Below are 22,763 nucleotides of genomic sequence, written 5' to 3'. Positions count from 1 at the left end.
AAAGGGGAGCATTGGATGTGATCCTGTAGTGTTTTGAAACTCGAAAGTTCGAAAATGTACAATTTTGAGGTTCTTGTACTTTATTTTAGTAATATCATTTTCTTCTATATATTTTTAACCCACTTCATTTCAGAAGGGAATATTATATTCCAACGCTTTCACTTTTAGATACTTTACAGATCCAGATTATTAATAGAAAAATATTTATCAAAAATGCATTAAGATTTATAGATTAAGCCACTCAGCATAAAACCAGCCCCACCTTGACCAGCAGCAACATCAAATTATGCTTACACATTAACAAATTAGTAATTATAATCAATGAATAGAATATAACCTGAATAGCACCACTATGGATAATGATTAGTTATACTATTACTTTTACTTTTCCCGCAGTATAATGTCTGTTTCGGTAAGTATATTAACAATTACATCGCCAGGGGGAGCAGTTTGCACTTCGAGTTTACATCCAGGTGTCTTGACCCTCGATGGATGCCGTACCAAAACAACTACGTCATTTTGGAGCGAAAGTTTTCGAAACACTTGACAGGATGGACAGGACGTGTAACGCCAAGAGTGTGCTGGTTAAAAGTAACGTTACCTCACCAAATTAATATCATATATTTTTTAAGAAGTTGTTTGTTTAAGTAGCAAAATACAAAAAGACTGTAAACATGGAAGGACTGGAGATGTCTGCCATGATACCGGCTCTTCAGGAGCTCTCGAGGTGAGGAAGCGGCTACAGTTTGCTAAGCTAAGCTGTTAATAGCATGTCAGTGACAGAAAACCCATTTTAGATACCGAGTCCTCTGTTTAAGTGCAAGACACTGATTAATGTTAACGTTAACGTCACGCTGTGTTGGTGTTTGCAGCGCCAGCGCGGCTGGGTACGACCAGGCGGTGCAGAAACCTCGACAGATCCTCTGTCAGTTCATTGACAGGATCCTGACTGATGTGGATGCAGGTGAGTCTCGAGGGATCTCTAGCACGTGCAGGATATGGACACCTGACACCTGACAGAAGGGTAGTAAATAACAGCTTGTTAGAGCTATAAAAGCATCAGTGTTCAGTTTTTAGTCTATTCCAGTGGTTCTCAAATGGGGGTACGTGAGATTTTTTAAAAATATATTTGAAATAAGCATCCATTCAAAAATCCTTTAAAATAGTAATTGAATAAATATTCAATAAAATATAAATGTAAGTTAAACTGAATTCAATGCAACAATGCAATATTCAGTGTTGACAGTTTAATAAACACTGATGGCACAGCGCTGTGTATTACATCTTTTATTCAACCAAAAATGCTTTGCGCTGGTTAGGGGGTACTTGGCTGAAAAAATATTTCACAGGGGGTACATCACTGAAAAAAGGTTGAGAACCACTGGTCTATTCAACCAATCTTTCTTTTACTCTCATCTTTTAAGTATTTGAGCTTATGGCATACTGTAACTAACTTAGTGTTCCCTTTATCTGATATGATTTTTTTTAATGTCCTTGTCCTCTTGCCACAATTTTGCCATGTGTTTTGTTGCTGATGCACGTCAAGTATTTGTATTGTATAGTACTACTACTACTACTACTACTACTACTACTACTACTATCTTTATGTCAGGACTTTTCTGTCAAAATGAGTTTATAGCTCAGTTGTATGCTGTTGCCACTTAAATGTCAGAAAGGTAGTGTCTATGCTGTTACATGTATTTACCTGTTGGTCCTTTTTTTGTCATAATAGCTGTTTGTATCATAATCCTGACCAACCAGGGCTGTTTGGTTTGTTTGTTTGTTTGTTGTTGTTGTTTTTGGCCTGTGCTCTCAAAGAAATTCAGTTTCGACTTCCATATTTTGAATAATATATTTATTATTAATATATTTATCTGACTCCTCGTATTATTCTTGCCCAGTTTGGGGTTGTACCAGCAACTCTCTGGTCACTTTTTACTTAAGTTTAAGGTCTCCAAAAACCCTTCACTAGCATTAAATATCAAGTTATGTGCGTTTAAAGAATCCCCACCTGCACATTATGTGGTTATATTGAATGACATGACAGAAGCTCTATGCAGTTAATGTGGTTAATGGCTTCCAACCATTTTGCCATGCGACCGCTTAAAGTGAAGCAATGTCCATATCTGACCTTTTCTGCAGGTTGCATATGTCTCTAAACTTGTGCAGTTTAATTAAGGTGGTTTTTGCTTCTCAGATTTATGAGTAAATAGTTTAGGCCTGAAGGTTAAAACTATGCAGCATTTCATGCAAAAAAATACAAAAAAAGGTAATTTTATGTAGCATAAGTATGTGCTTCTGGCACTTCTTACCCTTTCATCGTACTGTCAGTTTTCAGATTGATCTTGCAACCGATTCGTGGAGGTTCTTGATCGCCAGGTTGTGAACCACTTGGTTAATCAAATCTGTTTTCTTCCAGTTGCTCTAGGGCTGAATAAGAAGTCCAGTTCAGAGCCGGCCTGTGTGATGCTGCTGGACTTTGTGCAGCATATAATCAAATCCTCGTCTCTGATGTTCGCCAACCCTGCCTGTCAGCCTGCACAGTACCCGGACACCACACAGAGCTGTACTGGTAAAAGACGCTCTTTAAACAGCTGCAATATAACATTTTTCGAGAGATTCAAAATGTAAAAAATGTTCAAATGTTATCTGTATTATATATTTTGTGCTTTCCTTTTCACCTCTGACGTCTCCTCATTCCTCCCTTGATTCAGACTTTAGTAAGTGGGTGGCTGTCCGCTTGCTTCGTGTGGCGGCGGCTCCAGACTGTGACGTCATCCACGGGCGGGTCTCTGCTGTGTTGTGCTCTTTACTCCACACTCTGAGAGCCAGGGCGCCATTCATCTTCAGCCGCCTCACTCAGGAGCTCATCTTCTTGGCACAGGACCTCAGCAACATCCTGTACACTCATATTTCCACACTGGCAGGAAGTGGACACACTTTGGACTTTCACAAACAGAGCCGATGGCCTGTAACTCTCGAGCACTTCAGTATCTCCCCCGGTTGTGCCTCCTCGTACCTCACCCCCTCTCCTCTGGTTCTCTCCTCACCTGCTGCCCTGGAGTCGCTGAGTGCCGTGACAATCGGAGTCGTAACTGACGCACTGCGGGGAGTCGTCTCCCGTCAAGACCTCAGTGTGGCCTGGGAGACGGCTTGCTCCTTCCTGGCCAACGGCAACACCAGGTTGAGGAAGATCTCCATGGTGATGCTGAGTCGACTTGTGGAGCTGGGAGGGTTTCCTGAGATGCAGGGCCACGAATTCTTCACAGCCTACCTTCAGTTGCTGGAAACACATGCGTACACGTTCACCACAAACACAAACTTAGATGAGAAACATCCGTATGACGGAGAGCTGCTGCACTTGACTCGCTGTGTGTTTCAGTCATCTGGCGTCTCTCACTCACACTTTGAGCCAATCCATCTGTCGCAGATGTTCGAGTGCGTTTGTGCTCTTGGAGGCTCTGATGTCAAGTTGGGGTCAGAGGTTACTGAATCACTCTGCTTGCTGTTCAGCTTCTTGCTATCTGTCGCCGTAGTTTATGAAAGCGCTGCGTTGTTAAGAAGGCAGCGAGTCACAGAAGTCTGCAGGACGCTGGCACGCACCGTTGGAACAGAAGCTCAGGCTGAAGTAGGATTCTGTTCATCATCATTTTTTTTTTAAATCTCTCTCTCTGTTGCTGTTATAACCCTTGTCACATCTTTTATCTATCGCCCTCCTTACATATCTGTGCTGCTTGTGTTTCACAGTGTGCGGAGGGGTTTCTCCAAGCCGCACTGAAGGCCGAGACTGCTATGGTGATGCAGAAGTCAGGAGATGGAGAGACTGCTGCAAAGAAATCCTGCAAATCCGCCACCAAGTCAGTCAGCAAAACAACAAAAACATCAGCAGCGTAAGTTCATTAACATTCACAGCTGTGTTCAAACATTTCTTTGATAGTGACAGTAGAGATTTAGATTTTTGACACCTTGTTCTGCTATTTATTATGTGTCTCTGTGTCTTAAGCGAGGTGGACATGCGTGTCGGCAGTGAGGTTTGGGCCGTGGTGAACGGTCGTCTGGAGGAGCTGCTGACTTTTTTGAACTCTGATGGTCCTGAAACCAAACAGACTCTCTGTGCTCTGGAGGGTCTGGCCCTCATCCTCCGTCTGGCAGCCCTTTGCTCCTCTCCAACCAGGTAAAACACAGACATATACACCGGCTGTCACTCTAGCTCTCCTGCTATATTACTTAAATACTAACTATCCAGCGTTTCTTAGGTTTGTTTTGTCTTTTAAACAACTATAAGAATAAGTTACATTGCTACAGTTTTGTGACAAATCTTCTTTCCCTGAGCTTATTATGTCACTCTCTGTTTCTTGGTTTCGTTGTTGACAGTCCTTCTCCTCTTCTCTGGGTGCCCTCTGAGACTCTGGGCCGGGCTCTGAAGAGCTGTCAGACAGTGTTAGAAGGAGGTCCTCAACCCGACTCGAACCAGAGCTACTTTCAGTCTGCTGTCCAGACTACTGTTAGGGTCCTGGACTCTATCCTCTACCTGACAAGTAAGGATATGTACACTCAACAAAAAACACTGATGATACATCCTGTTCTTATGTTTGCTTTTATTTATCTACTATTTACTTATTGTTCGTCACCTCTAAAGAATATTGTCTGGTATTTTTGCCATCAATCCCTACTAATGAATGTTAAAAAAAAAGCAAAAATATATGTCAGAAATCAAAGCACGTCCTTTTAAGTACAGTTCATTGATCACCATCTCCTCTTGTGTTTGTGTATGTGTGTGTAGTGAACAGCAACAGCGAGGACGGGCTCCAGCGGCGAGTGTGTGCTCTGCTGTCTCTTCCCTGGGTGTGTGAGAACAAGTCCGTCTCACCCTACAAGAGTTCAGGATTCCCCTCCTGGCTGCCCGCCTTCGCTAAAAGACTCAGCCTCTTTTACTGTGAGTATTTTTTCTGCATCACAACTCGGAAACATCTCACCAAAATGGAGTTTGAGATGACTTCTCTAGTCACCTGTAGCTGTATCTTTTTGTGAAGTCAGGGGCTAAATATTTGTAAAACTGTTTCATAATTGCTATAAAATCAATTTAAATGAATTTACCAGGCCGTTTCCATTGTGACATTTTGTAGTGACGTTCAACATGATGTGTCTTTCCAGCATCTGAGATCCAGGCAGACTGTGTGTCGCTGCTGGCCCTTCTGCGTGGTGGTGTGTGTGAGACGTGGCGGGTGTGCGTGTTTTCCAAGACGTTGCTGAGTCCAGATGAGGTGGCGAGAGCGGCGGCAGTCAAGGCCTTCCCTCTTCTTCTTCACCACCTTGGAAACTCACACCAAAACCTCATCAGCACTACTCTACTGTACGCACATATCTATGTATAAACAATATATACAATCACACACAAATATGACCATTGCCACTTGCTTGCATCATTCTTTGGTGATAAGGGGCTTATTTTATTTTATTTTACTGTTTTAAACTTTTTTCCATGATGTTCATGTTGTACATTTTGACCATTTGCAGTCCCAGGATGGAGGACGACTCGGAGCAGGTGAAGAAGGAGCTTGCTAGGATAATCGGTCAGCTGAGCTGTATCCAATCAGAGCTCTCCCAGCTCAGTGTCACCCACCCAGAGTCCACTCGTCTTCCTGAGATCCTCTGTCACCGACTCAGCCTTGCAGCAGAGCATTCTGGGAATACTTCTCCATCCCTCAGGCCCACTTTTGTCAGACCCTTCCTGCCTCTGCTTAAACAGCAAGCTCCAAGCAGTGTTAAACAAGGTACTGGGGGATGTTTTCTTCAATAATGGCCTTTTACAAATGCAGAAAGCATAAAAGATTCTTTATTAACTATCCAATACATTGATGTGATCCTCCTGTGGATTATTTTCAAATGCAGTATTATTTCATTCAGGTTATTTACATATTTATATCACTTTCTTAGCTTTCCTAGAAGCTTTGCCTCACCTCTGCCAGCACGTGAAACTGGTTTGTGGAGACAGCGACTCCCAGGCAGTTCTCTGTGCTCTGATTGGTCTTATGGAGGACTCAGATCCAGCTGTCAGAACCTGCTTCAGCCAATCAGTGCGTTTCCTGCTAACAGAGACCACCAGAAACTCCGAGCAGGGCTCTCTTAGTGAGGTGAGCAACTCCAGCAGTAAGACTTAAAGTCTAAACATCTAAAAAAACAACATTATTTTCATTATGAACGTATTATTGTAAGAAAAAAGAGCATAAAATATTGAATGTAAATTAAATTTGATATATTACTGATAACATGCAAATTAATGTTTAAAATGCTGCTTTAAAATCATGGTTCCCTTAGTTGAAAAAAAGTGAAGGAGGGGAAAAGTTTTTACATTTTCCTTGGTTCATATATTTTAGAACTGACCTTTTGGGGATTATTATTTGCATAAATACTTTTTTTGATTTCTGAAAATGATGGTGAGGTTGATGATGTGTGTGTTTCTTCTTCTTGCTATCTAAGCTACTGGTCACCCGTCTCAAAGAGGCATTCAACAACGCTAAACTCAACAGAGACGACGACCTGCGCAACACTCTCATCCTCACCACCGGAGAGATTGGCAGGTACGGGTGACTTTACACAAGAGAACAGAACAGCACCCCTAGCTGTGTTGTGACCACTCAAAGTGGGACTAAAGGCTAGCAAAAAATAATCTTCATAATCTTCCTGTCTTTATGTACGTTTGTTTCATATAGTAATATTTTTTTTCAAGTTCTTCTGCAGCATGTTTACTGTCTCATTGTAATTTGTTTTAACGTTGTTCACCTCTCTCCTCTCCTGTCAGAGCCTCTCAGGGTAGTTTGGTGTCGTTCTCTCTGCTGCGGCTGCTCCACTGTCTGCTGTCCAAGTCGTCCCCGGTGTCTGTAGCTGCTTACGCTCAGATCAGAGCCCTGGCCTCTGCCAAAGGTCTTAAGCTTCAAACCCTCTTCAGTCAGTACAAGAACCCAATTTGCCAGGTATAAAATCTTTATTGCTGCTCTAATAAATCTGGGCTATACACCAATGCCCATGGAGAAATGTATAGGTTCTCAGTCCATAATGCTATGAATAAAATAAGATATATTAATAATACTATAATAATTTTTGTTTAAGAATGTGCAGCAGGGCTTCCTGTAATGCTTTTGTTTTCAATTAATGTTGATGTTCAGTTAGTATGATGATAATGGTTGTAGTGTAAACAAGGTCTCCAGAAGATTATGTGCATCTTCTTTCTTTCTTCTGTGTGTTTAGTTCCTGGTGGAGTCGCTGCATTCTCGCCATGCGTCGGCCTTGAGAAGCACACCGGATCAGGGCAGCGAATCAGCCAATCAGAGAGAGCTGGCTTTGGACATCCTGGCTCAGATCGCACACGCTTTTGATTTCCCAGACCTCCACCGCTTTCTCACTGTATGTCAAACATTAACAACACAAAAGTACACCGTTTACACAGTCTGCAATATGTTGTGAAAGTACATCAAGACTGTATCAAGATAAGATAAGATAAAATAAGATAATCCTTTAATAGTCCCACAGCGGGGAAATTTGCAGGATTACAGCAGCAGAGAGGATAGTATTATGTATATGTACATGTGTGTTTCTGAGCATGTGTGTTTTTATGCATGTTACTTGTAAATGCAGAGGACCCTCCAGGTGCTCCTGCCCTACCTGGCAGCCAAGGCGAGCTCAACTGGCTCTGCTCTCATCCGTACCCTGGCCAATGAGCTGAAGGCAAACAGGAGAGAGATCCTGATCAACAACTTCAAGTACATCTTCAGCCATCTGGTCTGTTCCTGCACCAAAGAAGAGCTAGAGAGGGCTTTCCACTACCTGCAGGTATTAAAATTGTTACCCCACCTAGCTGCAAGCTACAGTAATGACAACAGAGAAAGTAGTCTTGCATTGAGGCCGTGTTGTGTTTGTTATTGTAGTGGTTAGTAATGATTTAGATTTCAATCGCATTGTAAATGGAATAAATCAATAATAAAAAAGATCTTTAATGATGAAATCTGTCACCCAAGTTAACTTAATTGTATGATTCAAAGCACTAGAGTCCACCCACTGGGACATAAGTAAACATCCGCAGAGATTAATATTAAAGGGATAGTTTCAATTTTTTTAAGTGAGTTTGTATGATGTACGCTATATTTGGATGTTTTTGATGTTTGTTGTCCATAGTAAACAATAAGATTACCAGACTGATATACATTTGTTTTCCTAATATTCTCTCAGAGTGAGACAGAGATTGAACTTGGCTCTCTGCTAAGGCAAGACTTCCAGGGTCTTCACAACGAGCTGCTGCTGCGCCTCGGAGAGCACTACCAACAGGTCGACACACAAACATGAAATCAAGTCTTTTTCAGAAGTTATTCTTGAGTACATACATGTCAGTAATGAATTCACTTATGTAGTTCAAAACTAACTCTTGTTTATACATGTAGGTATTTAATGGTCTGGCAATCCTGGCTTCCTTTGCGTCCAATGATGACCCGTACCAGGGTCCCCGAGAAATCACCACCCCAGAACGCATGGTATGTGTCCGAGTTTATTGTGCTATTATTACAGCTTTATCTTGCACTTTTCACAAAATATAGTAATGGACATGCTGTGGAATTATAACACACAGTGTTATTCAGTTTTAAAGGATTTTGAAACAAACTACAGTGCTTTTATTATACTTTATATCAAACAAACTAAGCACTTTTTTAGAGATCTTTTTGGACTCTGGTAAACAACTGCACTACATGCACATGACATTTAAAATAAAAAAGTATATGTAGCAAATTATTGTTCTATAATTAGTAATAAATAATCACCTCCCTTTTTTTACATTGAACATGAATATTTTTCCTCACTTGTCTTTCTTTGGTTGTTGTTTGACAGGCTGACTACCTGCAGCCAAAGCTGCTGGGAATTCTTGCCTTCTTCAACATGCAGCTGCTCAGCTCCAGCGCAGGAGAGAAGGACCGCAAGAAGTTGGTGTGTGATCCTCGACTGACAAACTAATTTCAGATTTTAGAATGTATTGTCTCAGTAAAGAGAGTTCACAGAGCTACCAAATAAAGGGAAATATTGTTCAAAGCAATATTACAACGATTTGGTAAATGCTGTTGTTTGTCCACTGTGATTCTGCTCAGTGTACAAAGAAAGTGTTCGCCTGTTTTTTCTGCAGGCATTGACGAGTGTGATGGCTCTGATGCGACTGATGGGCTGCAAACACATCAGCTCTGTCAGAGTCAAGATGATGACGACGCTCCGCACGGGTCTCCGATACAGAGAGGACTTCCCTCTGCTCTGCTGCCAGTCAGTACACAAACTCACACTCACCACCAAAAGTTAAAGCATATGAGAAGGTTGCAAGAGATAGATGAACCACTGACCCAAAAAAAACAGTGTCACAGTCCTGTGTGATAAGCTCATAGACCTTGCTTCTGACTCTGTTTGTTAATTTCTTTCCTCTTGTGTGGAACAGGACGTGGGAGTGTTTTGTGAGGAGCGTGGAGCCGGCACACTTGGGCCCTCTGCTGAGTCATGTTATTGTTGCACTCCTGCCCTTAATCCCACTGCAGCCCAAAGAAACTGCCGCCATTATCCGCTTCCTGATACTGGACAACAGGTAACACACACATGAACAAATCTAAAAAATGACCAAACTGGTCCTGTGCAGAAAGATGCACATCTAAAACATATGAAGTGAAAGAACTAAGTTAATTTAATCTCTTTCCTGTTTTAATTAAAATGTAAAATTTTATGGTAAAAAAACAGGAATCAGCATTTAATTCCAGACTTACAATACCAGTGATCTAATTCCGTCAATTTCCCCACAGGGAAGAGGTCAAAGACTACCTCCATGAGATTTACTTCCTGCCAGACCACCCTGAGCTGAAAGACATCCACACTGTTCTTCAGAACTACAAGAAGGTCAGTATGGACTGGAGGATGATCATGATGTTGAAGTGAATGCAGGTGGTGAAGAGGATTATTTATTGATATCTGTGTTTCAAGATAAGAATATCCACTATATGGTAATACGTAATACACTCTGTCTGATTCTATCCAGCTGACAGCCAGCAGGAGTGACCTGGCTGCAGCGCTGCAGCTGTCCATGAGGGCCGTGCAACATGAAAACGTCGACGTCAGGATTCATGCACTGACCAGCCTCAGAGACATGATGCACAGCAAGCAGGCATGCGCATGCACACACACACACACACACACACACACACACACACACACACACACACACACACACACACACACACACACACACACACAGATGTTTGACAACGACCTCTTAAAGGACCAGAGTCCAAGATTTGTCTTTGCAATTTATAAGAGACTTTTCTACTATTCCCTTACTGAGAAGCTCCACTGCGATGGTTAGTTGTCAAGTGCCTTCCGACAAAATAACTGACATGTCTTTATCTCACCATAACATCCCATACTATAAATATATATTTTTTTTATGTTGTGGACTGCAGGAGTGGCTGCTGCGGCAGGTTTGTGCGAGTGAAGCGGTGGAGCCTGTCATCTCCAGCTTGGTGTCAGTGCTGCTGAAGGGCTGCCAGGACTCGTCCCCAGAGGCCAGGCTCCTCTGTGGGGAGTGTCTGGGGGAGCTGGGGGCCGTGGATCCTGGACGTCTGGATCTGTCTCACACTCACACCCATGGCGACCGCAACACCTTTGTGGTAAGCAAGACAAGCCCAAAGCTGTGCATGTATAATATAATTACATACAGAACATAGCTTATAACTTTGGCAATATTTCAAACATACTTTACTAAAAGTCTTCATTTAGAAACGGTTTATTTTTCTGTGAACAGAGTGGAGTTGATGATCCCAACTTTGCCTACGACCTTCTGACTGAACTGACCAGAACTTTTCTGGCTTACGCTGATGATGTGAGAGCACAGGACTCTGCTGCCTACGCAATTCAGGTACTCACACTTGTGCAAACACTCACTTTGCACTTTAATTTGTGTTTGTGCTAATAAATTGTCCCGTAAATCTCAAGCGCTCGCACTCAACACCGCGCTTCCTTGGGTCCCTGAGTGAAGATGACCGGATGAAAAGTTGTCCAAAAATCGAAGGACGAACATATAGAGAGACATATAGAGAAAAACAGACTCCTTCCATTTTATGTAATGTCTTGTCTTTTATATATGTCTTTGTGTCGATGTCCTGTAGGAGCTGCTGTCCATCTTTGAGTGTCGTGAGGGTCGAACCGACTCACCGGGTCGTCGTCTGTGGAGGAGATTCCCAGAGCAGATTCAAGAAATACTGGAACCTCACCTCAACAGCAGGTATTCAAGTTTATACACACATAGACTTACAGCACATACACATTCTGATCCTGTATTGTAATTGTCTCACACGTAATAAAGAGATCAAATCCCTTATGTGAAAGTTATTTCTTCTTTGTGCTCATTCTTACCCTATCTCTCCTCCCTCTCTATCTTATCTTAGGTATAAGAGCAGTCAGAAGGAGGTTAACTGGTCTAAACTGAAGAAGCCAGTGTACTTAAGCAAGAGAGGGAGCAAGTTCTCTGATTGGTCAGCCACCTGGGCCGGATACCTTATCAGCAAGGTTGGCAGGTTTATGTTTCATTTCTGCAGAGCCAAACATAAACACATTTAATTGATCATGTATCACGCTCTTCAAATCTGTCAGATTGGACTGATTTGTCTTTCTGTGGACCTAATAACATTATGACATTTTGAATATCAAAATGGAGGTCTAAATATCTACAGAGAGAAAGATGATTCTTGACAAACTTTCGCATGGCAACTGTTAACTAAAAAACATGCGAAGGTTTCAAGACCAACAAACAAGTAACCTGGTAAATATTAAAGAAAGTATCATGTTGAAGACAGATATAAATAAATTGCATTGAAGGCAAATAATATAACCAGGAATCTTTTTTTTTTCTTTTGTGAATTTCCAATTTTTGGTGGAATATTTCAAAAGCACATATTTTGTCTCACTTTGGCATAAACTTTCAAGTCAGAACTTTTATGAACTGGTTTTATGTGTTTTAGGTGAGACATGAGCTAGCCAGCAGAGTGTTCACCTGCTGCAGTTTCATCATCAAACACGACTACAAGGTCACAATCTACCTGCTGCCTCACATTCTGCTCTACATGTTGCTGGGCTGCACACCTGCAGAGCAACAGGGGGTGAGGACTGTGTTTCTTACAGGTTTTTTGGGGTTTGTTTTATTTTCGGCATTAATAACACGCCTCCTCTGCAGGTGACGGAGGAGATGCTGGCCGTGCTGACAGCGGAGGACGGACGAGGAGGGGGGCCTGGTCAGGAGAACGCCTCCAGCCTATCACAGCTCAGCACTCAGACTGTGTTCAGCATGTTGTCTCACCTCACACAGTGGGGGCGCCACATCCTCTACTCCAAACCCAAACACAACGGTTAGTGACACCCAATGCAAAATCTCTGTAAAATGTAAATCAGAAGGCTTTAGGTTTAATCATGTGTGTTGCCTAAGTCAGTGACAACAGAACAGACTGCATTTAAAACTCATCTATTTAAATCTGCATTCAACCTGTGATGCTAGTTATGTATGTCTTTTTTCTTGTTGTTTTGTTTATTTCTGTTATAATATTATCTCTCTGCCTTGTTTACATTTTTATTTATTTTATTGTTTCTGTATTTATCATGTAAATTGCCTTTGAGTACCTTTTTTAAAGCACTATACAAATAAAATGTATTATTACTATTAATAATAAATTATTTACAGGAAAATAATTCGTTCAGATATGTTTGCACATTAGTTTTGATAAACTGAATGTAATTGTGTGCGTCGTTGTTGTTCACTGACCTGCATGATTAACTCAGTTGTGAAGTAAAAAAGCTGAAATATTTTTATTGCAGAGAGCGGGGAGTACCAGCGTGTGGTGGCGTTCCTCAAGGGTATTCCTCAGGACGTTCTGGCCAAGGCTTCTCTACGATCCAAAGCGTACACTCGTGCCCTCATGCACTTTGAAGCATACATCTTAGAAAACAAAGAGAACATCCAGGACCATCTCACCTTCCTGCAGGTCAGTTAAATGCATTTTGTGTAGAGGACAAATCATTTGCCATTACACATCCTTACTTATAGATGATGATCGTTAACACCTCACCCCATTGACTAACAATCACACCTTAAGCTCATCTTTTTAAATAAATAATGTTTGACAAAAGTGTTGTTGAGGGTAGGGGTTGAACAATATGGCTGAATTATGGCTGATTAAAAGGTTATTTTCAGATTACAGAAATTTGTAAAAGAGTGAGATCATATCATTACAATGTAATGCTGCGAAAAGTCAATAAACAAAAATGTTATATTAGGCCTTGTTGCAGCTCTCTGAAATATTTTTCTATGATTGGCTGTTTCAGACTCTGTACGCTGCCATGCATGAGCCCGATGGAGTGAGGGGGGTCAACGCCCTGAGGAGGGAAGAGCCGTCGCTACGTGAACAGATACTGGAGCACGAGAGCATCGGCCTGCTGCGAGACGCAACCGCCTGCTACGACCGCGCCATACAGCTGGAGTCGGACCAGGTACACACACACACACACACACACACACACAAACACACACACAAAGTACCAGGTTAGGTTTAATTGATAAGTTCTTAATTTGCTTCATAAAATGTTGTCAAAGTGAAATCATTTTAAGTTCTATGTTCAATACTGCAAATACCGGTAGTGCAAGGTTCAGAGCAATAGTTTATTAAAAAATACTGTAAAGAGAAAGTGGCCACTATATATATTATTGCTTATATTAGGATAAAAGATAACTGTGTGCTGTCAGCTCCTATTTGTTACACTGTTGTATCTTTCTGTAATTCTTTCCTAATGTCATTATTGTCCCTTTTGTGTATAGATTGGTCACTATCACGGGGTGATGACCTCTATGCTTGGCCTGGGACAGCTGTCAACAGTCATCACTCAGGTCAATGGAGTACTGGCCAGCAAGTGAGACACACACATACACATATTGTACATTTTGGCCCATTTTATAGACCCAGAAATTGCTTTTTAATTCAAGTTAAATCCACTTTAACTGTAGGTGGAGAAGGTCTTGATGGTTTCTCAACTAATGGACTCTTGTATTTTATACTTAGATAACATGTATGTCAGTTAAGATCCACTGAATATGTCTATGTATGCACATATTAAGGCACCAGTGGAAGTCAGAGCTGAACACATACAGAGTGGAAGCGGCCTGGAAGCTCGGAAAATGGGATCTGCTGGAAGATTATTTGAGTTCAGGTAATAAAACACACAGATGATCCATGAAACCTGCAACATATTTAAACTATTTATTGAGATATCTAGTTAAAACATAATTGTTTGCGCTACCATTGGGTCTCCAGACCGCCAGTCCAATACCTGGAGTGTGCGGCTTGGCCAGTTACTGCTGTCAGCTAAGAAGCAGGATGCCGAGGCTTTCTATGAGAAACTGAAGCTGGTGAGGAAGGAACAGGTCGTCCCTCTGTCTGCAGCCAGTTATGAGTGTGGCACCTACCAGAGAGGATATGAATACATCGTCAGGTCTGTGTTTGTCAGTGTGTTCTTAAAATAAGTTACTTTTTGTATGTAATTATTATTTTTCCTGATTGTCGATCTCAACAACTTGTGAATCCCAAAAACTATGTGTCTGTCCGTTTAGGCTCCACATGCTCAGCGAGTTGGAGCACAGCTTTACTGACCTGCAGAAACAGAGGGAGTGCTCCACCACCAGCCTCAGCCAGCTGCCTCCTCATTGGTCAAATCGACTGGAGATGACCCAGAATTCCTTCAGGGCCAAGGAGCCAGTCCTGGCCCTCCGTCGATCCCTGCTCAGCCTGGGACCACAGTAAGGATATAGAACGACTGTGTTAAGATGTCAATATGCCACTTGAGATTTTCCATTTTGTCATTGTGTCAGCTGCTTACTGCTGCCTTGATATCAGGGAGAGTGCAGAAATCATCCAACTTAACCAACCAGATGGTTTGTTACACAGAACCATCTGAGAAGCCGTCAGTGGAAAGTGTTTGAAGAAGGGCAGGCACCTTCAAAAAATACTTGGCAGGTGATTGTATGAACCATCTGCAAATTAAAATCTTGCCAAAGCAAGTCAGCAGAAGACCAAAAATCACGATTTCGGTCATGTAAAGCCTTCAGTGCCGTTCTTTGCTCTTCTTTAAATGGGGAAATAGTCTCCATTTCTGATATAAATGATAACCTCTTTAGGAGCCGCCAGTATTGTTTTGAACAAACAGTCATCTCTGCTGTGTCTTTTTTGTTTACTGTTGAAACAAAAAAAATCAGAACACCTAACTAAGATGCAAACCTGAAGAAAAATCAGTGCCAATTGAACAAGTCCAGGCCACATCACAAATCCGGCGTTGTGTTTTTCTCTGCAGGCCGATGAGCAAGGAGCTGGTAGGGGAGTGCTGGCTGCAAAGTGCCCGCGTGGCCAGAAAGGCAGGACACCACCAGACCGCCTTCAATGCACTACTGAACGCAGAGAACACACACCTGGCCGAGCTGGTCACAGAGAAGGCCAAGTGGCTTTGGTCCAAGGTATAACCAACCCTGTTAACACAGTTTTCACCTCCATTACTAAAGTACACAATCAGCATTTTGTTGTGTAAAGCTGACTCTGTTTCACACCTGCTTTACAACTACAATTCAGATTATTATGACTTATTAGTGACAGCTCATTAACCAACCTCTACCATGTGTGCTTTCCCATTAACAATAAAAAAAAGATTATCGTACATATTGAGCGCACTGATAATACAACACTAATAAAAACTTGGTGTGTTGTCAGGGGGATGTGCACGAGGCCCTGATCGTCCTGCAGAAGGGCGTGGCCCAGTGTTTCCCCGATGATCAGCCGCTTACAGACCCTCGCAGCCTGCAGACCAAAAGCAAGGCCATGCTGCTGGTGGGACGCTTCATGGAGGAGACGGCCAACTTTGAGTCCAATGCCATCATGAAGGCATACAAGGTAACAGCCAAGATAATGGTAGAGCAAATGAACCACTGTAGAAAGTCACGGGGTTCATTGAACACTCTCAAAGAGTTTGCAAATGATATCAGCACATTTACAAACTGGACATCATTGATATTAATACTTCAAGTGCAGAGTTTCACAATGCACTTTACATATTTAATATATACTGAGGAAGAAAATGCAAATATTACAAATTCATATTTCAAGCAAAAATGCCCCAAAAATGAATTTCCTCGGGTATCTTTATGCAATTGTAAATTTTCTGACATTTTTTTAAGACCAACAGATAAATGTATTAAATCAAGAAATGAATTGTCAGATTAATGAATAGATTGTAAGTTGCAGCCCAGCTTTAAAGTGTGTTTGCTGTGTTTCTTAGGATGTGACCAACCTTCTTCCTGAGTGGGAGGATGGAAACTTCTACCTGGCCAAGTATTACGACAAAGTGATGCCAATGGTGACTGATAACAAGCTGGAGAAACAAGGCAACCTCATCCGATATATTGTCACATACTTTGGAAAGTAAGTTATTGTTCTAACTGCTGATACCCAGCCCCTTCAGTCTATGATCAATCGTGTTATAATTTACTGTATTCTACCATGGACTCATTAGTATCTTTATCATGCATCTAATCCGGGTGGTCTCCCTCCCAGAGCCTTGCAGTTTGGAAACCAGTACATCTACCAGGCCATGCCTCGCATGCTGTCTCTCTGGCTGGATTTTGGAGCCAAAGTGTGTGAGTGTGAGAAAGGTGGGTAGCCAGAAGTGACTGTAAGCATTAAAGAAAGATACACACAGGGCAGTGAGATACTTCCAGTGTCTGACCTACTTACTAGCAGTTTATGCCTAATTACGTTTTTTTGAGCTGTAAACAGCCGGGACAGATACTGTATATAAGCACATTCAAACACTATCCACACATCCCTCCACCACAGCGGGCCGAGCAGACAGACAGATGCGACAGGAGCTGGGGAAAATCAACGCGGTGGTGAGCGAGCACTGCGCCAACTTGGCGCCGTACCAGTTCCTGACCGCCTTCTCCCAGCTGATCTCCAGGGTGTGCCACTCCAGTGACGAGGTCTTCACCGTCCTCATGACCATTGTGGCAAAAGTCTTCCTGGCGTACCCCCAACAGGCTATGTGGCTAATGGCTGCTGTCTCCAAGGTGTGTGTGTGTGTGTGTGTGTGTGTGTGTGTGTGTGTGTGTGTGTGTGTGTGTGTGTGTGTGTGTGTGTGTGTGTGTGTGTGTGTGTGTGTGTGTGTGTGTGTGTGTGTGTGTGTGTGTGTGTGTGTTTTCTGTTGCCTTAATAACAATCGGGAACTTGTGTATTATATCTCTGCAGTTCAATTTTTCGAGGTATGTTCAAGAACTCCTATACACTGAATGTCTGCACATCCACCATCTACTAGAAGTGTATACTTTATACACTGTGTTTATGCAAAAATGTGTGAACTCTGACATTTGTGTTAATTTTATCATTTTTTTCATTTCTTTCATTTAACAGATCAGCCTCCCTTTGCATACATTACAAATCCCTCATACCTATTGTGTGATTGATTGACCAGATGTTTTAATACCTACATAAGTCTTCTAATTGCTTTTCTAATGACTAATTACCTCACATTCACTCCTGACTGTGTGTGGTTTTTTTTTCAGTCTTCCTACCCCATGCGTATGAACCGTTGTAATCAGATTCTTAAGAAAGCAATTAGTCTCAAAAATTCTCTGGAGAAATTCATTGGAGATGCCAACAGATTGACTGACAAGCTGCTGGAGCTCTGCAACAAGCAGGTACACACACACGCACACACACGCACATATAAGTACATACATACATCCATACATACAAGTATTATATTGCATATAATTAAAATAAAAGTTATCTTCCAAACTCTGGCAATTTTAGCCTTATGTAGGATATCTTAACAATTGCCGAGTCTTAATCTTCTCTTGTATTTTTTTCTTCAAGATAACAAATGTATAATTACTTTATAGCTTGATTTTATCATATTACCTCTATATCATGATTATCTGCATTCCATGGCACTCTAAGGTCCAATTATAATGATAAAACATCGTTTCATAACACTTTTTAATGGGGTGTGGAGCAACAGCATAACAATATAGTTCTTGAAATCATCCTATGTGATTACCAACACATTTTATTGGTTGAAGAGATTAGATTAGATCAAAGAAACATTGATCCCCTTCAGGAACATGAGTGCTTAAAGTAGTCAGTAAAAGAGGGACGCATGAAAAGAAACCATTTAAAGGAATAAATGAATACATATTCCTGTGAATGTGTCATTCAGGTGGATGGTAACAGCACCACCCTCAGCATGAGCGTTCACTTCAAGCAGCTAAAACGTCTGGTGGAGGAGCCCACCTTCAGCCAGATCCTGATCCCCCTGCAGTCGGTCCTCATCCCGACGCTGCCCTCTACTGGCGGGGCAAACACACAGCACGACGCCTTCCCTGGACACTGGGCTTACCTGGACGGCTTTGAAGACAACGTAAGAGAAAGGGAAAGAGAATGCTGATTGTTGTCATAAATGTTTTTAGTAGGAAGGTGATAGCCCGAAACTGTCATTAAAGTGTCATAAAGCATCATTATCCGAGAAAATCTGATTTTTATGATCAAAGAAATCATCTTGAACTTTTGATGCCTCGTATCTCTAACCTGTATGTGCTTGTGTGTGTGTGTGTGTGTGTGTGTGTGTGTGTGTGTGTGTGTGTGTGTGTGTGTGTGTGTTGTGTTTGTGTTTAGGTGGAGATCTTGGCCTCCTTACAAAAGCCTAAGAAGATAAGTCTGAAGGGTTCAGATGGCCGGAGCTACACCATGATGTGTAAACCCAAAGATGACCTGAGGAAGGACTGCAGGCTCATGGAGTTCAACTGCCTCATAAACAAGGTGTTTGTGTGATATTTGTTGACTGTACAATATTTTTAGTAACATTGATATTATGAAGAAGTAGTGGTCATCTGTCCCCAGATGGGAGTACCACCTGTTGGTAACACCTGTCAATATTGTATTATGCAGTCCAGTGCAATGTCATTCAAACAGCCATATTCATTATCTCTGAACAGTCTGAACAGTGACTAACAATTAGCCAATAAATGGAAAGGGAACGGGATAAAGATAGAACAAGTTCATAAATAAATGCATAGTATGTCTCTATGATCAAGTAATAAAAGAAAGAAAAATGTATCGGTATACACAGTAAATGTACATACAGATGCATATTTCCCTCCATACCTACTATAAAAATACACTGTTTTTACACAAAATAATACAGTAAATGTATCATATGTTCTGACATTTGTTTTAACCTTTGATTATCATTCTAATTTTCATTCAACATAATTCCACCTTTTTTTTCCAAAAAAGATTGCAACTCCTGAATAGTATAGTTCAGGGTGGGATGATATTTTTCACTTCAATTTGTGGGTTTGAGTTCAAACACACTTCTCCTTAACAGTGTGACCAAAAAACATGTAACATCTGCAAAAAAAACATTTATTACAGGTCGTTGTACATTACACCTAATAAATCAGTATCTTGGTGTTAAGTCTACTGTTAGCTTGTAAAATGTGTTACCACATTCTAAAGTCAGCAGTATTTATAGCATGTGTAAAACTTGCTTTCTTTTTGTGTGTGTGTGTGTGTGTGTGTGTGTGTGTGTGTGTGTGTGTGTGTGTGTGTGTGTGTGTGTGTGTGTGTGTGTGTGTGTGTGTGTGTGTGTGTAGTGCCTACGTAAAGATGCTGAGTCAAGGCGGAGGGAGCTACATATCCGTACCTACGCTGTGATTCCTCTCAACGAGGAGTGCGGCATCATCGAATGGGTCAACAACACCGCTGGACTTCGACACATTCTCACCAAGCTGTACAAAGAGAGAGGTATACTCTCACTTAAAACCTAAAAGTAGAGATAAACAAACTGTCAGCTTAATAAATGTTTATTTGATCATATTTGTATATGTTGTTCTAGGTATCTACTTATCAGGTAAAGAGCTCAGGAAGCTTATTCTTCCGAAGACAGCCCCCTTTGAGGAGAAGCTACGAATCCACAAGGAGGTGCTTTGTGTTCGACACCTTCCTGTATTCCACGAGTGGTTCCTCCGGACCTTCCCCGACCCAACATCATGGTACAACCCTACCTGCAACTCTCCTACAATTTATGAGGACCACTATTTCAAAAGCAGTGTCAATAATAAAAAAAAAAATTGTGTGTGTTTGTGTATATTACCACGTTTGAAATGAGTATTTTCAGTTCTTTTTGGATGGTTTTACATTTCAAAGGGGTCCAGTTGGGTTTAAAGTTACATTTAGGTTTAAGGGGATAACATTTTCGCACATAATCTCACTCATTGAGTGTGTTTACAGGTACAGCAGTCGCTCTGCGTACTGCCGCTCCACTGCTGTGATGTCCATGGTGGGCTACATCCTGGGTCTTGGAGATCGCCACGGAGAAAACATCCTCTTTGACTCTTTCACCGGGGAATGTGTTCACGTCGACTTCAACTGCCTCTTCAACAAGGTTTGTTTACGTCTCAAATTGTCTTATAATATATATTAATTAGGAGTTAAAATCATCATTTAAAATTCATAGGTATTATTTTAACTCGTTTTTTTTTTTTATGTAGGCCTACTACTTTTTTCTGTTGCCACTCCTTTCCCTGCATTTCTCTAATGCTCCTTCTTCCCTTCTCCACTAGGGGGAGACGTTTGACGTTCCTGAAGTGGTTCCCTTCCGTCTGACCCAGAACATGGTCCACGCCATGGGGCCTATGGGCACCGAGGGTCTCTTCAGACAGGCCTGTGAGGTCACCCTGAGACTAATGCGAGACCAGAGGGAACCTTTAATGAGGTACAAAAACATAAATACTTCATGATCATACTTAATCCCTTAAAACCTTGTCTCAATGGAGTACAAAAATGACATTTTTAAAAGACAGGGTGTGGAGTATATGTACAGAGCAAGGAGAAAAACATACAGACCATTTTGAAATCGTTGGATTTCTAATATACTTCACTCTTAAAATATGATTATATATGTAATGTCAATGTTTTTTCTCTGTCCCAAGTTAATGTAGTTACTGTTTCTTAAAGGTTTCCAAATAATAAAATGTGTTTTTAATTTTCCCTCTAAGTGTACTTAAGACCTTCCTTCATGATCCGCTGGTGGAGTGGAGCAAACAAGCCAAAGGACTTTCAAAAGCTCAAGCCAACGAGACAGGAGAGATTGTTAATGAAAAGGTGTGTGCATATTGGAGGTTGATTTTGCTTTTTGGAAGTATGTTTACAAGCATTTAGAACAGCACACATGTCTATTAAAACCGATAAATGTCTATAATAATTTATAAATGTCACCGTTTTTTGTCTTGAATCTTTACCCCTTCTTTCTCTTCCAGGCAAAAACCCATGTGTGTGACATCGACCAGCGTCTGCAGGGAGTAATAAAGAGCAGGAACAAAGTACTAGGTCTACCTCTGTCCATAGAGGGACACGTCCACTACCTCATACAGGAAGCAACAGACGACAAACTGCTCTGTCAGATGTATCTGGGCTGGGGGCCCTACCTGTAAAACACCCCCCCTAAGGTTACAAAATGAGAGGAAAGCATTTTGAAGAGAATTAAGATGCTTTGCTTTTATGAAATGCCCACACAGGACAACCTGAACTGCTCTCCGAGGTGGCTCCAAGCAAGTAAAACAAGTGCAAGAAATTAGTCTTTTTTTTTTTTTTTTTTTTTTAGAAATGCTTGCACATAAAGTTTGTAATAACGACACATACACATTCCTGACTGTTTGTTGAACAGCTCTTTAAAATGACATTTGTTTGATCTCGTACTTCCATCATTGTTAAGTTTCCTGTTTTCTGGAAACAAAAGATATTTGTTGCATTGCTGTACATTCTTTTATAATAAAAAAAATGTGTTTCAGATTTGATTTTGTAGGTAAATGTGTATGTAAGTAGCAGTGTGTCTTCTAATCTCTTAACCCTCTTTAGACGCTTTAGGAGTCAGATTGCTTTAATCCCCACTGTGTATGAGCGTTTCTCTCCTCCTGCACTTACCCAATGGTCCGGTCAGCTGACCTTTTTCAGAAAGTGCATCCAATTAAAGCCAAGAGTTTGCACTTGGAAGCCTCAAGAGGCTGAGGGAGACTGGGTTAGGATAGTATTGAGCGAAGTAAGCGATGTGATATTTCTTTAAGTGAGCAAGCCTTTTGTTGTCCAGTCATGAGTGTCGACATTCAAAATGTCACTGTATATTTTATCATTATTTTTCTCATTTTTGTCAATGCCTGGCTGTACTTACAAAATGGATAGAAGTCTTACAGGACTGGTTCAAATGAAGAGGAGCTTTTTCTAAACCAGCACTGGATATGGACCAATTTTAATGATGTCATGGAGTGACTTTTGTCTTTTTACATTATGTTAAGATCTGCTCTCTGGGAAAACAAGTTGCATTTTGGATATAAATTACTTGTTTTTTTCTGCACATTTATTCGTGGAGTGGCGTGTAGAGATTATGCTTTTATTTTGAAATTCACCACCGGACGTCTCTTCTATCATAAAGATATCGGAGGTATTCCATCATATTGTCATTATCTTTTCAGTAAATCAATGCATTACACTTTTAAAAACAGCTAGTTTGCTGTTTAACGGACCTGTATTTGAAATAACTTAAACGTAAACGCGGTGGATAAAATAGCGTTTACGTCAGCAAAATAAAAGTCCTAACAAGGAGACGCAGGTAAC

At 41.3% G+C, this 22,763-nt stretch overlaps 1 protein-coding gene across 1 annotated transcript; it reads left to right on the top strand.

The window, feature by feature from the left end:
- Nucleotides 1-536: 536 nt before the first annotated feature.
- On the top strand, nucleotides 537-21,750 carry atr (ATR serine/threonine kinase). Its single transcript, XM_054613781.1, has 48 exons — nucleotides 537-727; nucleotides 873-964; nucleotides 2,420-2,572; nucleotides 2,715-3,628; nucleotides 3,748-3,890; nucleotides 4,004-4,174; nucleotides 4,375-4,538; nucleotides 4,784-4,936; nucleotides 5,155-5,353; nucleotides 5,518-5,774; nucleotides 5,938-6,134; nucleotides 6,481-6,581; nucleotides 6,803-6,974; nucleotides 7,249-7,404; nucleotides 7,636-7,830; nucleotides 8,227-8,322; nucleotides 8,436-8,525; nucleotides 8,878-8,973; nucleotides 9,167-9,297; nucleotides 9,467-9,610; nucleotides 9,822-9,915; nucleotides 10,055-10,180; nucleotides 10,476-10,682; nucleotides 10,817-10,930; nucleotides 11,181-11,296; nucleotides 11,460-11,580; nucleotides 12,033-12,170; nucleotides 12,245-12,416; nucleotides 12,880-13,046; nucleotides 13,387-13,551; nucleotides 13,877-13,968; nucleotides 14,174-14,265; nucleotides 14,370-14,547; nucleotides 14,666-14,851; nucleotides 15,403-15,562; nucleotides 15,813-15,992; nucleotides 16,378-16,520; nucleotides 16,653-16,750; nucleotides 16,935-17,164; nucleotides 17,657-17,791; nucleotides 18,313-18,513; nucleotides 18,768-18,911; nucleotides 19,748-19,898; nucleotides 19,990-20,146; nucleotides 20,385-20,538; nucleotides 20,717-20,868; nucleotides 21,152-21,257; nucleotides 21,413-21,750. Exons 1-48 carry the CDS (start codon nucleotides 675-677, stop codon nucleotides 21,584-21,586), a joined length of 7,830 nt encoding a protein of 2,609 aa, XP_054469756.1. The 5' UTR covers nucleotides 537-674; the 3' UTR covers nucleotides 21,587-21,750.
- The last annotated feature ends 1,013 nt before the right edge of the window (nucleotides 21,751-22,763 follow it).

The sequence above is a fragment of the Anoplopoma fimbria genome, chromosome 15, assembly GCF_027596085.1.
Source record: "Anoplopoma fimbria isolate UVic2021 breed Golden Eagle Sablefish chromosome 15, Afim_UVic_2022, whole genome shotgun sequence".
NCBI lineage: Eukaryota > Metazoa > Chordata > Actinopteri > Perciformes > Anoplopomatidae > Anoplopoma > Anoplopoma fimbria.
Note: the sequence above shows the minus strand (reverse complement) of the source record. Positions and strands in the feature narration are given on the sequence as shown.